The sequence below is a fragment of the Leptidea sinapis genome, chromosome 40 (assembly GCF_905404315.1).
Source record: "Leptidea sinapis chromosome 40, ilLepSina1.1, whole genome shotgun sequence".
In the NCBI taxonomy this organism is placed as follows: Eukaryota; Metazoa; Arthropoda; class Insecta; order Lepidoptera; family Pieridae; genus Leptidea; species Leptidea sinapis.
The window spans coordinates 963,237-977,260 of NC_066304.1; the positions used below are offsets into that span (position 1 = coordinate 963,237).

The 14,024-nt window shown below is 35.4% G+C and overlaps 1 protein-coding gene across 1 annotated transcript in view; it reads left to right on the forward strand.

Moving 5' to 3' along the window:
* The window catches only part of LOC126976365 (cell adhesion molecule Dscam2-like), a 101,048-nt gene that overhangs the window by 22,486 nt on the left and 64,538 nt on the right, over nt 1-14,024 (forward strand). The window contains exons 2-4 of the mRNA XM_050824663.1: nt 2,892-2,934; nt 13,392-13,450; nt 13,907-13,986. Of these exons, the coding sequence (XP_050680620.1) occupies nt 2,892-2,934; nt 13,392-13,450; nt 13,907-13,986 (182 nt within the window). The remainder of the gene's footprint in view (nt 1-2,891; nt 2,935-13,391; nt 13,451-13,906; nt 13,987-14,024) is intronic.

The window sequence follows — 14,024 nt, forward strand, 5'->3', positions numbered from 1 at the left end:
TGACGCATCGAACCAGGGCTGTGATCTGCCACCCATGAGTACTTCAGAACTTGGTATAAAAATATCAATGCCCTGTAGTATCACATCGGCTACTGCAACGGCGCAGGCACTAGGATCATCCGAAGGGAAACAAACCTTGCCCCAAGGGTAGGTTGCAAAAACGGAACGCATCCTATCTCAATCTGCTGACTTGTAGTGCCAAACACGGTGGGTCGCTGGTGGTCTGCGACGTTGGCGTCGGATAGGCACTACACTCCTGACCAAGCAATGGTCGGACGTTCCGAGAGGGGCGTCGACAGAGACCGGGTAACCATCGGGAGGTGTAGTCAGCAGAAGATCTAATAAGGATGGCATGTGGCTATCCACATCCGGGAGCCGCGTTGGCGACTCAACCAATTGGGACAGACCATACGCCAATGCAAAATTATGTACAGATCGCCTTGCGTAGTCTGTGGTATGTGATTCAAGCCATTCGGCAGATTTCAGCGGAGGGAATAAGTGCAAGCACGTCGTCAATTGCCCATGAGGTGATCCGCTTCTGCATTACCAATACCTGGGACCTGTAGACATACGCATAGATACGGACGTGGTCCTCAAAATCTACACGGAGCCAGAGAGTAGACAGGTCCCTACCCTCAAAATTGCTGAGACGGCGACAGCAGATATCCTCCCTAACGTACACACATACTCCGGTATGAGACAAAAAAATGTGCTCATTTTTATACCCGGGGTACGTTAAATATGACGTTTCGCTAGGTCGATATATCTGCGTCTCCGAAACACAAGGCCGGTTGCGCCGTCTCAAGGTGGTGGTGGACGGCGTTTAAATTGGAGTGAATTCCCCTGATATTGCAAAATTACACGTTGAGCGTGGACCGGGGTGCCGTGTTGTTACTGCCTCGTTTGTCCTCGGAAATGCGCGGTTCTGTGCCCTCCCCAGAATACGACGGGCAGCCCGAGGGAGAGTGCTCGGGGAGGGATTCTCCGACTCTGGTAGAGCTCCTGGGGTAAAATCTTTTTTAGATCCACTGTCATATTCAGGCGGAGGGGGGGAGGGAATGGCCTTCGGTCCTCGACACTAACCTATGCGAAACATAGCGGCACTAGGGCACTAGGCCGCTACTTCACGCCGGTATTCTGTGCGAGAGTGGTAGTTAACCCGGACGTGTCTGGCCCGATTGTGCTGACGTCATAAGACGGCAGCGTGACTCTTCCACTTCTCAAAGTCTATTCGTAACTGTAATTGTAAATTGTAAAACAGGACCTAACTATTTTAATATTCTAGATATAAGACATAAGATAAACAAAATTGTTGAATCTTACAACTTTGTTCGTGCTCTGATTGTTAACGAATAAATTCAAGAGAAAGACCAACAAAGACCGCTATATACATTCTATTGTTTTCTTCAACTTGATTGTTTAACCTCGGCGTCTTGTTCTTGGGGCCTATTGTTTATTTATTTTAATCTTCGCCTCCGATGTTTAAATTTATAATTAATGGTTTTGCCTCGTGTTTATACTATACTGGTGTTATATGATTATGGAATACGCGAATTAATATTATGTTTGACGTAAGGGCTTAGATTAAAAAATTGCTGTTTATTATTTTTTCATCAAACAATCTAATATATAAAATTCTCATATCGCGGTGTTTGTAATTAAACTCCTTCGAAACGGCTTGACCGATTCTCATAAAATTATGAGTGCATATTGGGTAGGTCTAAGAATCGGACAACATCTATTGAAAAATAGATGTTGTCCGATTCTCAGGCCTACCCAATATGCATTTTTTCATCCCCCTAAATGTTAAGGGTGGTCCACGCCAAATTTATTTTTTATTTTTAAGTAATTTTTTTTAAATTTGATTATGAGTCAACATTAAAAAATACATACAACTTCAAATTTTCAACCATCTATGATCAGCAGTTACTTTTGTATCGCGATTTTAATATCGGCAATACAACGTTTGCTGAGTCAGCTGCCATTACAATGAAATGCCACTTAGGATTCTTGAAAAACCCACAAGTTCTGAGCGGCACTACAATTGCGCTCGTCACCTTGAGACATAAGATGTTAAGTCACATTTGCCCAGTAATTTCACTAGCTACGGCGCTCTTCAGACCGAAACACAGTAATGCTTACAAATTACTGCTTCACGGCAGAAATAGGCGCCGTTGTGGTACCCATAATCTAACCGGCATCCTGTGCAAAGGTAAAAACTTACAACTTACAAAAAAGGTAGGCTCACTGGTAAAAACTTACATAACTTTAAGCAAATGTGTTTTAAGGTTGTTTGTTAGTTGTTTTAATTTTTTTAAATTTCCTGACAGCTTCCAGCGTTAGAATGTCTTTTCGCTTCAGATGGTTGCAGGTTATAGGGCATAGCTCTTTTTTAGCTAACAGCCAATTCCTTAGGATCCATGCATATTTGTGGCTCATATCTAGGGTTGCCACCTCTTTGGCGCTAGTATTTCTTTTTTGCTACTTTAAGTCTCTACTAATAAATTTTAATTTTTAAAGAATGTCTCATACCTTTTTTGCAATTTAAATTACAAAATACAATGAATTATGTAGTTTAGCTTTAATTAATTTTAGACTGGCTCTATTGCGCTCATCTCACCATTTGTTACTTATCAGAAAATATACGCTTTGTATAGGCGGATGATGTCGGAATTGAGAGAAGAAATGATATTATTTTTAAAATATTTGTGAAATTGTATCATTAAGAACCTATAGTTGCTATTCTTCAACTGTAGTAGTGTCTATTGGTAGTACTACTGTTATTATTCAATTTCAACTCTTCAATAATGGCTTTTGTGGAAGAGATAGTAATGTAGTAGTTTCACCTGCTTATATATGATATAATAACTAAAGCTATTTTATTGTTTCAGATATTTCAACTTCGCTTAACGACTACGCATTGGTCACAATTAGGTGAGTATTTCACACACTTCAAGCTATGTCTATTTTATGGTCGTTTATTAAGAAATCACATATTTATTATTAACAATTTACAACATTACTTTACATTTCAAACACACACACAAACGTAGTGCGATAGATTATGGTTTTTAAGGCGGCTCTAGTACAGTTCAGTGTAGCTCTGTTTCACTGAAACCATTGTTTTTTTTATGATAGTGGGGATAAGATGAGCAGGACGTATGGCTGATGGTAATTGATACGCCCTGCCCATTACAATGCAGTGTTGCTCAGGATTCTTGAGAAAAAAAAAAATTCTGAGTGGAACTACAATTGCACTTGTCACCTTGAGACATACGATGTTAAGTCTCATTTGCCCAGTAATTTCACTAGCACCCTTCAGACCGAAACACAATTCAAGCAGAAATGGCACCGTTGTGGTACCCATCATCTAGCCGGCATCTTGTGCAAAGAAGCCTGCCATTGGTAAATGTTATCTAGACCAATCTGTTCATCTGCACTATTAGCGCAACCCTTACGCCTCAGCCACTTATCATTTAAATAATTAGTCCTTAGATTTTATGAAATTTAAAAGTAATAATTGTATTCTTGGCATAACATTGTGTATATTTTGCCGTAAAATGGGCACAATTTTGTCTCATCTACAAGTAAAAAGCTCAACAAAAATACTACATGACGATCGATGAAATAAGAAACTATTTTATCTCCTACTGACAAAATCGTACTATTCCATAAAATACTTCGTTGCAGATCCTTCACTCAATTGATATTTTAAAATAACATTTTACTTACTTACAAACTAATTTGTTTACCAATTTCAATTGTTTAGATATCAATTTACTGATATTGTTTGTGTATATCTTAATATATATATAAATTACGTGACACGTTGTTTGTACGCGATGGACTAATGAACGGATTTTTAATGGGGATTACTTCATCGAGTGCAGTTTAGTCCAACTTGAGAGACAGGATAGTTTTTATTTCGATTTGAAACCCATAATTATTTTTAATTCCAATATTTGATTTGTATGGACATATTTTCTATGAGAGAATTTATTAACAGTTCTGCTGTGAAACAATTTCATTATAACAGCAGGAAACATATTTTACGAAATAATTCTTGATGTTATGAAATATTATTGACAAATTCATAAGAAAACAGTATTTTATTTATTATTTACAGAACAACGTCTGTAGGGTCAGCTAGTATACATATATAATTCTTTGACAACTTGTTATTAATAATTATTTGTACGCCACAGCATGCGGCCAAGGAATGGAGAACTTTTATTGTGATTTGTAACATATTATGTATCGTAGACCCGTGATTACAAATAAATGATGAAATGAAATGATCCATATAGCCATGGCTAGTGAAACTGTGGTACCACAGTATATCATTAATATGGTTGTTTCTTGCCGAGTCGTTATGTTTGTATGTATTTATGTATGTATAAGTGTGGCAGTGTATAATATAAACATTCCTTGACTTTTTGAATATCATTTATTTTCGGTCAATTCTTAGAACCGGCTCTTATTAAGCTTCGAATGTTACATTATTTTTAGACCGAGTGTTTCAAAATATATAACATAAATTAAAAATCATTTAATTCGACCATAAGTTCATATTTGTTAGTAAAGAAAACGAACACTAAACCTAATTTTAGTAATCTAAAACATCTATCTAGTCCTATAACTCTTCCTCTACGTTAAGATCCGGCCCTTATCCGCCCGGACTATGGCTGATGTTAGAATCGTCGACTTTTTTGACAAAATTTAATGAAAAAGAAACAAAAAAATCACCTGCAAAATTGATGTTGTAAAATTTAGCTAAAAAGCTTAGCTTTTACTAAAGCAATTTATCCTTGATAAGAAAATAAATTTAAAAATTAAAGTTGAATTAAAATTGAAATTTATAAATTTTCAAATAAAGAAATTATACATTAAAATGTCAATAACCATTACGTGAGCGATATTCACCTACGAGTTATGACGGCTACGGCGCGGCGTAGAAGATGTAGGGCTCAGTGGCTACGCTAGCTCGCGGATACTAGATTACTTACAGGATACTCCGAAATAATGTTATTTTAGGTGAATTGCGTATTTTTATTTTTGAATTTATTTCTTTATGATTAAGGTTAGATAGCTCTACCCGTGTGTTCATTTCCGGCCGTTTTCTATAACCTATCTATCCTTACTTTATCTTACTAGAGGTAGACAAATCTATCCTTTCACGCTTACTTACATTTCAATAACCTATCGACATAATGCATTGGACTATAATTATATTGGACATAACTACGGAAAGATAAGATCTTGTCATTAAACGGTGACAGCAATGTATCCATAACTAGAGATACGTTATTGAAAACGGCCGTTAATGTCGCCATTATAGAGCCACGCTGTATATGCATATTTTTCTTATGACTGGTAGAGATTCATTTGTTGGACGGCGTCGTAGTTATTGGCAAGATGGTTGAATACTTGAATTATAAATTTAAAATTAAATTAATAATTTAAAAGTTTGATTGTGGATCGCCGGTGCCTTTGGTTGGTACCTGTGTTATTTGATTATAGAAATCATATATATGTGGTAGCGATGTGTTTTTGTAATAAAGGATCTTGATAGGCACCGACTCATTTATAGGTTCCCAATATATATATCATAGCAAGTGACGAAACGATGTTCACCTAATTCTGAGCTATAAGTCCTATCCAATACAATGGTATCTGGTATACAAGTTGATACGATATGGGATACTGTAAAAAACTACGTACCACCTTAATAGGCTTACCTGTGGTTCTTCTGGTGTACCAAAGAACCTTGCCGGGTTATACTTGAGAATAAACCAAGAATATGCAAAATGTTTACGAACAGACATTTTGCTTATGAATGGATTATTCGGAAGTTTAACGTTTCCGGAGTTTATTTGCAAGGCTGCTTTAGGAAAACTTCAGAATTATCATTGTATTGACAGTGTTGTCAGAGATGTAGTCAATATTTTGCCTATTCTTGATTCATTATCAGTTATTACTTTATGCCAAGTTTATTTGTAAGGCCATAGAGGACGTGGAAAATGCTATTTGAATCTCAATAAAAATGACTATAAACCTTTATTGGTATCAGGTTCAGCAATCAGCTATCTTTTGGCAGAGCTTTATAAAAACGCTGCCAAGAGACGAGGGGGAGAGGCGGTCGTATTGTTATATATTATTGAGACGACGGAACTACGCGGTCGCAGAAAAAAAAACTCCTACCAAAATAAGGTGTACGTAGTATAGTCGTCAATGAAAATTTCTGTAGATGATCCAAAATTAATTTGAATATATAAACATAAATCAATTAATGACTTAATAATTAATAAAACTGTATATGTTAAAAATAATAAAATAAAACATAAGTAATCTAATAAAATTAATTAATTACAAATAGTAAATATCATTAAGAACGATGTCGGCAGGTAATGTGCCCATGAAGCTGGCAACGTTACCTCTTTGTATGGCCAAACTTATCCGTTGACAGATGTACGTACCAGATCTTGGGCCACCTGTCAAATCAGTTAGACGCCTGGATAACTCTGTTATGACTTTTTGTGCCGATGAACACCCCAAAGACACATCGTCTCCACCCCAAAGACCCATCGTCTCTAACTCTCCACCCCAAAGACCCATCGTCTCTAACTCTCCACCCCAAGGGGAACGAATATGTATCCATCACCGTGTGATGCATATTTCCGCCGCTTTAGGCTTTCGGCAGTTTCCGCCGCTGCACCTCCCGCTCTAGATGAATGATCAATATGAGAGTGGGCTAGCATGTCCACACAATTCGCATCTCACACCAGCGGCTTTCCACGACTCCAAGGAATCAACGTCATACCATCAGGCCTTTTACCATCGTCACGTGGAATTTCATTCGGCTCTATGATAGCCGGCATGTTGACGGTAGTAAAGGCCCCACGCAAGACGTCGCTTAAGGCGGTATCGCGGGAGAGACGGCCTGCACTCCGGCGGCAAGATAAGCCATGGTGACCAAGGTTGTCTATATTGCCTCCGCAGCAAATGTTAACAATTTGCTATTTATAGCTAATGACAAAACTTATGAACGATGCGGGACCCGAACCCACGTTTAATATTGTTATAGTCGCTGAATGTTTACGACTCTCAATCAAAATAGTTTACGTTTAGTATCAATAGACTCGCTTTCCTTTTCTATCTTGCGGTATCTCCGTTAGAGATGTTCTTCTCTCTCACATTTTATTTGTTTATACGCTAGTATATTGTGAGTCTATACTTATAGTAGATATACAGTATATTTGCTACGACAGTGCAGCTAACACCAAGTAAGACCCATAGCTAGTGAATGTTCGAATCCAATTGAAAACGTAATTCACCTAATTCCTGCCGCCGAATTCCACCTTCGCACGACATGCCACAAGTTAGGATAGGATCCCCACCATCTGGACGCGTGGCGGTTCTCCACAGTGCGGTTTTCAAGGAGCTTTCTTCCACGTACTATAAAGCTGTGGAATGAGCTTCCTTGTGCAGTGTTTCCGGGACGATACGACATGGGTACCTTCAAAAAAAGCGCTTTCACCTTCCTTAAAGGCCGGCAACGCTCCTCTGGTGTTGCAAGAGAATGTGGGCGGCGGTGATCACTTAACACCAGGTGACCCGTACGCTCGTTTGTCCTCCTTTTCAGAAAAAAAATATTATGAATATGGATGTGTATTTGCATAGAGTCATAGATATGTATTTTTGTTTATATAAGTATATATCGTCTTGAAGACTGTATAACTTGCTTTTCTTTTTATTCATTTTTTGTTCTGTTTATATTATTGTTTATTTTGATTATTAAGAAATTTGTTTTTCTTTTGATTAAGTCTTTTTGCAATTAGATAATAATGGGGCTGACATGTAATTAGGTATAGAAGCCCATAAATAAATAAATGAATATAAAAAAGTATATATCGTATTAAATATATCGTTGTATTGCATCCGTAATGTCTCGTTCAGGGCAAGATAATTTGTGAAAATATTTTTACCAATTTTCATTATTGCACTGTTTGGCGATGATTTGAGATTTAAAAATATCATTTAATTTATTAGAAACTGTTTACCAAAAACCCAGGTGGAAAAAATACTGGGATTTAAAATTACATTATTTCTTTTGCAAGAATTATTATCAAATATCTTTATTAAAATTCAGTATCAATTCGAAATAGATTCATTTTGAAGATTCATTGAAGTGAATCTACATGAAACGTTTGAAGCCTTTCAAAGGTAGCTCGGTGTATAGAGAAGATATTAAAAAGAGCTCAAAAGAGATCTTATTGGTGTTTCTTAAAGGTATTTTTAATATTCCCGTAGTCAAGGATTTTGTTAAGTAGATATTATATTATAGAAAATTCTTTTTTCGCATGAATTAAAATTTTAACTATCCATCTGAGTCTGGATTTAGGCCGCTATCTTAAGAAATCGCCATAATAGCGCATATTTGAAACCATTTCTTGACGGTTCATATAAAGTATATATTTTACAAAAAATAATTATATATCTACAGAATATGTGAAGAAAATTCCTTTTATCATTACATTTCTACTTTCATAAACAGTGCGAAAATAATCAACAAAATACCCCTCACTTGACTTGACAATTAATTAGTTAAAAATTGTATGAAAATTTAGTAATTGTACTCCAATACTATTTAACATGACGTAGTTTTGTTAGTTTTGTAAATTTTATAAATGTAGAAAATTATATAGTGTTTGTAATAAAATAAAAATGCTTCTAATTCTGCATTAAAACTACGGTGATCTTGTATCGGAGAGATAACCTAGCTTCGCCCGATTCCTCCAGGCCGTTGGCTAGGTCTCCAGCCTTAAGATAAAGTTATTCGGTCGAGTCGTCGAGTTCGGTCAATTCAAAGATTATATTTTCCATTATACTTTATCGGCCTTACATATAAACTCGGTTTAAAGTTATAACTGATAATAAACCAATATGACTGAATATGCAAAAGTTTATATCGCTGACAACACAGTCAATACAACGATAAGTTTGAAGCTTTCCGAATGTCAGGCAGCCTTGCAGATAAACGCTGGAAACATTATACGTCCATTAAACCAATCTTATGCAAAATGTATATTTGTAAGCATTTTGTGTAAATTCCTAGTTTATTTTCGAGTATAACTTTGTGCCAAGTTTATTTGTAAGGCCGAAGATCTATAAAAATATGTTAGACACACGTATATGTTCTGAATAAACTACAACTAATATATTTTGATGAAATTATGGGGGAATCTATAAAACATTAAGTTTTGTATTAATTTTGTTAATAAATATATTATTTAAATCGTTACAAATTTACATTAATATAACAGCAAACCAAAAATCAAATATTATCAAGTTTATTTAAAAAAAAAATACTTGAAAACAACGGATACTATACGCAATTGAATAGTAAAAATAAAAAGAAGCAGATACTTACCACATTCTTAATGTAGATATGGGAATCCTGTATAAAAATAATATTGAAAGAAAACAAGAATCTGTTAAAAAATTATATTTATAACGAATAATTAAAAAGAAACACCTTCCTTAAAGGCCGGCAACGCTCCTGTTATTCCTCTGGTGTTGCAAGAGATTGTGGGCGGCGGTGATCACTTAACAACAGGTGACCCGTACGCTCGTTTGTCCTCCTATTCCATAAAAAAAAAAGTACTGCTATATATACTAATACTATAATAGCTAATACTTAATGGAATAGCAAAAATAAACTGTAGTATATAATATATTAAACCTCTATTTTAAAGTACTTGGAACGCTAAATAGAGTTCACAGCGTCACAGAGTTCACTTCTTGAAAATGATAACTTTATAAAATAATATAGCCAGTACCCGAAACATCAAACTAAAATGTATCAAACTATTCCACAAGAATTATATAAAAATTATAATAAATAATGAATGTCCAATGCCTACCTTATGGCAGATAAAAAAAAAATCAAATACCTTCAGGAGCTGGGCTAGCAACAATAATATTCTCTAAAAACTTTTGAAGTTGGTCGTAAAGACTCTCTGACAGAAGGCGGAAATATTTATAATATAATATTACCACTGTAAGAATATAGCTCGCCGTCCAGCTAGCCTTCAATACGACGTCGAACTGACCGCTGTTGAAATGCCGTGCCGTTCGTCGCTGTTCTCTAAGGCGAGTTAGGGATTTCTCACTTCTGACCCGAATAACTATCGCCCTGTTTCGGTGTTGCCGACCCTTAGTAAAATTTTTGAAAAAAATATTTTAAACCAAATGCTTACTCACTTTAACACTTATAAGTTACTTCATATAAAACAATTTGGCTTTACTAGGGGACGCTCGACTACGGATGCAGGTGTTGAACTCATCAGGAATATTTTTGAGGCCTGGGAGGAATCACAGAATGCACTTGGTATCTTCTGTGTTTTATCTAAGGCTTTTGATTGTGTTCAACATTCAACGCTGGTCAGGAAGCTATGCCACTATGGTATAAGAGGATCTGCACTCGATCTTCTGATCTCATATTTAAATAATAGGATTCAGAGGGTCGAGGTGAATGGCAGGAGATCTCTTGGGACTGCTCTCAGTATGGGGGTACCACAAGGGTCTATTCTTGGACCCTTCCTCTTCCTAATTTATATAAATGATCTACCTAACTTTGTAGAAAAAAAACACAAGGTGGTATTGTTTGCGGATGACACTTCACTTATATTCAAAATGAAACGAAGCCAAGTTTTGTATGACGAAGTAAACAATGCTCTATCTGACATCGTGTACTGGTTTAGCGCCAATAACTTATTGTTAAATAATCATAAAACCAAATATATTAAATTCGCCGCGCCTAATGTCAAAAATGAAGATGCGAATATTTTATTAAATGGAGAGGTGGTAAAACCAGTGGAATCTGCTATATTTCTTGGCATTACTCTTGATTACAAATTGCAGTGGGGCCCCCATATTGAGGGATTGGCGAGTAGGCTTAGTTCTGCAGCATATGCGGTTAAGAAAATTAGACGGTTAACTGACATAGATACGGCGAGATTAGTATACTTTAGTTATTTTCATAGTATTATGTCCTATGGTATATTGTAATGGGGCATTGCGGCCGATATTAATACTATATTTGTGCTGCAGAAGAGGGCTATTCGCGCGATTTATAACCTAGGTCCTAAAGAATCATTTAGAGAAAAATTTAAAGAAATAAACATTTTGACTGTTTGACTTCTCAATACATTTTTGATAATGTTTTGTATGTTCATAAGCACATTGAGGAATTTTCTAGAAACTGTGACATTCATAATGTTAACACGAGGAACAAACATAAACTTGTTGTGCCTACTACTCGGTTGGGTCGAGTTAGTAAGTCTTTTGTTGGGCGATGTATATGCTTCTACAATATGATCCCAGAAAATGTACAAAACAAATGTGTTACGAAATTTAAAAGAATTGTTAAAAAACGTTTGTGTGGGAAAGGTTATTATAGCATAAACGATTTTCTTAATGACACCACGGACTGGGAATAAAGCGATAATAAAAAATAAAATTTGAATTTGATTAAATAAACTTGTAATTGTTAAAAAAATGTTTTTTTTCTAAGGCAATTAAATTAAAACTATTAAGTTAATAAATATTTTACACACAAAAATGGTTTAATAAGTAACATGCTTGCAGTTTTAGGTATAGGAAAAATAATCTTAATAATATTTTTTTTTAATTATTTTTGATGTATGTTGTAGAATGTCACCTTTATACGTACACTACGTTTCAAGACTTTTTTGTAACATTTATGGTGTCGGTCTTTTTAATAAATAAATAAGATAATAGAAACAAAAAAAAATTAAAGGTCTCGTGGAGGTCTACGTCTAACCTTTACGACTAACTTACTTCTTGATGTAATTTTTTTTGCCCATAAACCTAACGGGGTTCTTCTTGTTATATAGTTGATATTGAAAAATAATTTAAATATTATTATTTTATTGTATTTTGGTTTGAGCCAACGGTCTTGTAACCAATGCTCTAAATAAATAAAGCTAACTGAAACCAAACGTTTGTTGTTTACAAAATACCAAATCTGTTTTATAGTTAAAATAAAGGAAAACCTGTGCTAATCGAAAGTATTTTTTTTTATTTTATTTATTATGTTTTGTCGTTGCTTATTTGGTTGTATTTATGTCGTATTAATTTTAATAGAATAACAGAAATCCGATTTATTTAAGCAAAGATGTCGCTATCAATGATTCTTAGCATTTGCCCAGAATTGCCCGGCTAGAAAAATTGTCAGATATGTTTAATAGGTTTCTTGCCTCCGGTCACGTTTGTACTGCTTATGCTAGAAACCATACTAGAGCAGCTTGGAAGGAAGTTGCCACTAGATTCAATAGTAAGGGCAATAGCTGCATTAATAGCCGAAACACATGAATGGAATAATTGGTACGGCATTGGTATTATTATTACCGTTATCCGGAGTATGACGCTGAATCATATGGTGCGAGGCACCCACCGGACTGTCTGATGGTCCAGCCGTACCAAATCCGATCACGTGTTTAGGATATAAGACTTGGTAGCAATAGGCTAAAGTCAGTTCTTTAGAGGACTTTATAAAGATTATATTTTATACATGGTACCTAAGTATATATTTCCTAGCACTTAATTTCAGTGGAACGATAAAAAATATGCCCATAAAAAAAAGGTCAGTCAGCAAAACATAGCTAGGCGTCGTACTGGTGGTGGTGCAGCTGAGGAACTACTTAATTTAATTAACTTCCATAATAGAGAAATAGTTTGAAATTAATTCGGCATCCCGAGTAATTGTTCTTTCACGACGCTTTCGTAAATCGTCGATTTTTTACCTTGTTTTATTATATATATTATGCACAATTCACGAGCAGTAATTTTAAACAAATGTGTACTAACAAATATTCAACTAGTATCTAACATTTCCTCAGTTTGTTTATATTTTGAGCGAATCGCCTACAAAATAGTAGCTTTTGATTTTGACAAGTCAAGTCGAGGCTGTGGGCGAGGCTGTCGTCGAAGTCTGGGCGATTTTTGCTTAGTGAATACCGATTGTCATAGAATAATTGTCAAACTATACAGCCTTGAGTAGTTCCATAAAAAGCCGAAAATTTTCGTTGCGCTAGTGCTGCGTCAGTGAAGTTAGTGAATACGAAATTGACACTCGCCGCTGCCTCAGCGTCGAGCTGGAGGTCGTGTTGCTCAGAGAATTGTACTGCTGATTTCAAGCGAGTGTGACTCAAGAAATTCCATATGATTTATTCAAACGAAGCGGTCGTTTTTGTTTTTGTAAGATTAGGGGGTACTTTTGATACAAGATACCAACCATCAAACATTAAAATATATTACTTTTTATGTCGTAGATTGTAACAGTAATTATCGCCTTGGGCTTGTTTCAGATCGAGTCTCAGTTATGCAAGATACAGCAACGATTACAGAGCAAATTTCTCTATATACGGTAAGATTTGTTTGGTAATATATACTTTTAAGGTGGTTTTCTTTTAGGGCAATCATAAACCACAATAGATATGACAGCTGAGATTTTAAAAGTTTGAGTGTGTATTATAAGTTCCTTTACAAAATGATGTAGCGCTGCAATATACTATATTATTCACTCCCTATGGCAGTGTACTCGCAACTGATCAGTTTTTATATTACAGTAACATTAACTTATACTGATTCCATTTATTGAATTGGACAAACCGATGGAAATAAATTAACGTGTGTGTTGGTACATATCAGATAGATAAGAATGTCACTTTCGGAGAGTTTCTTCTTTATTTTTTGAAAGGAAAAATAATTACCTGTGCGTCATCCTGTAGTAAATGCGTCTGTTCGGAATAACGAATACATAAATTCGATTGTTTGATATAATATTTGTTCAATAAAAAATATATCAAAATATTTGTTTCAGATCACGAAAGGCATAAAAGAAGTTTACAAATGATCATGACTCATCATTTCAGAGAAACCACCGTAACAGCAGGAGTTGATGTAAGCGGTGTTTTTTTAACATGATAACTACTTTTTTA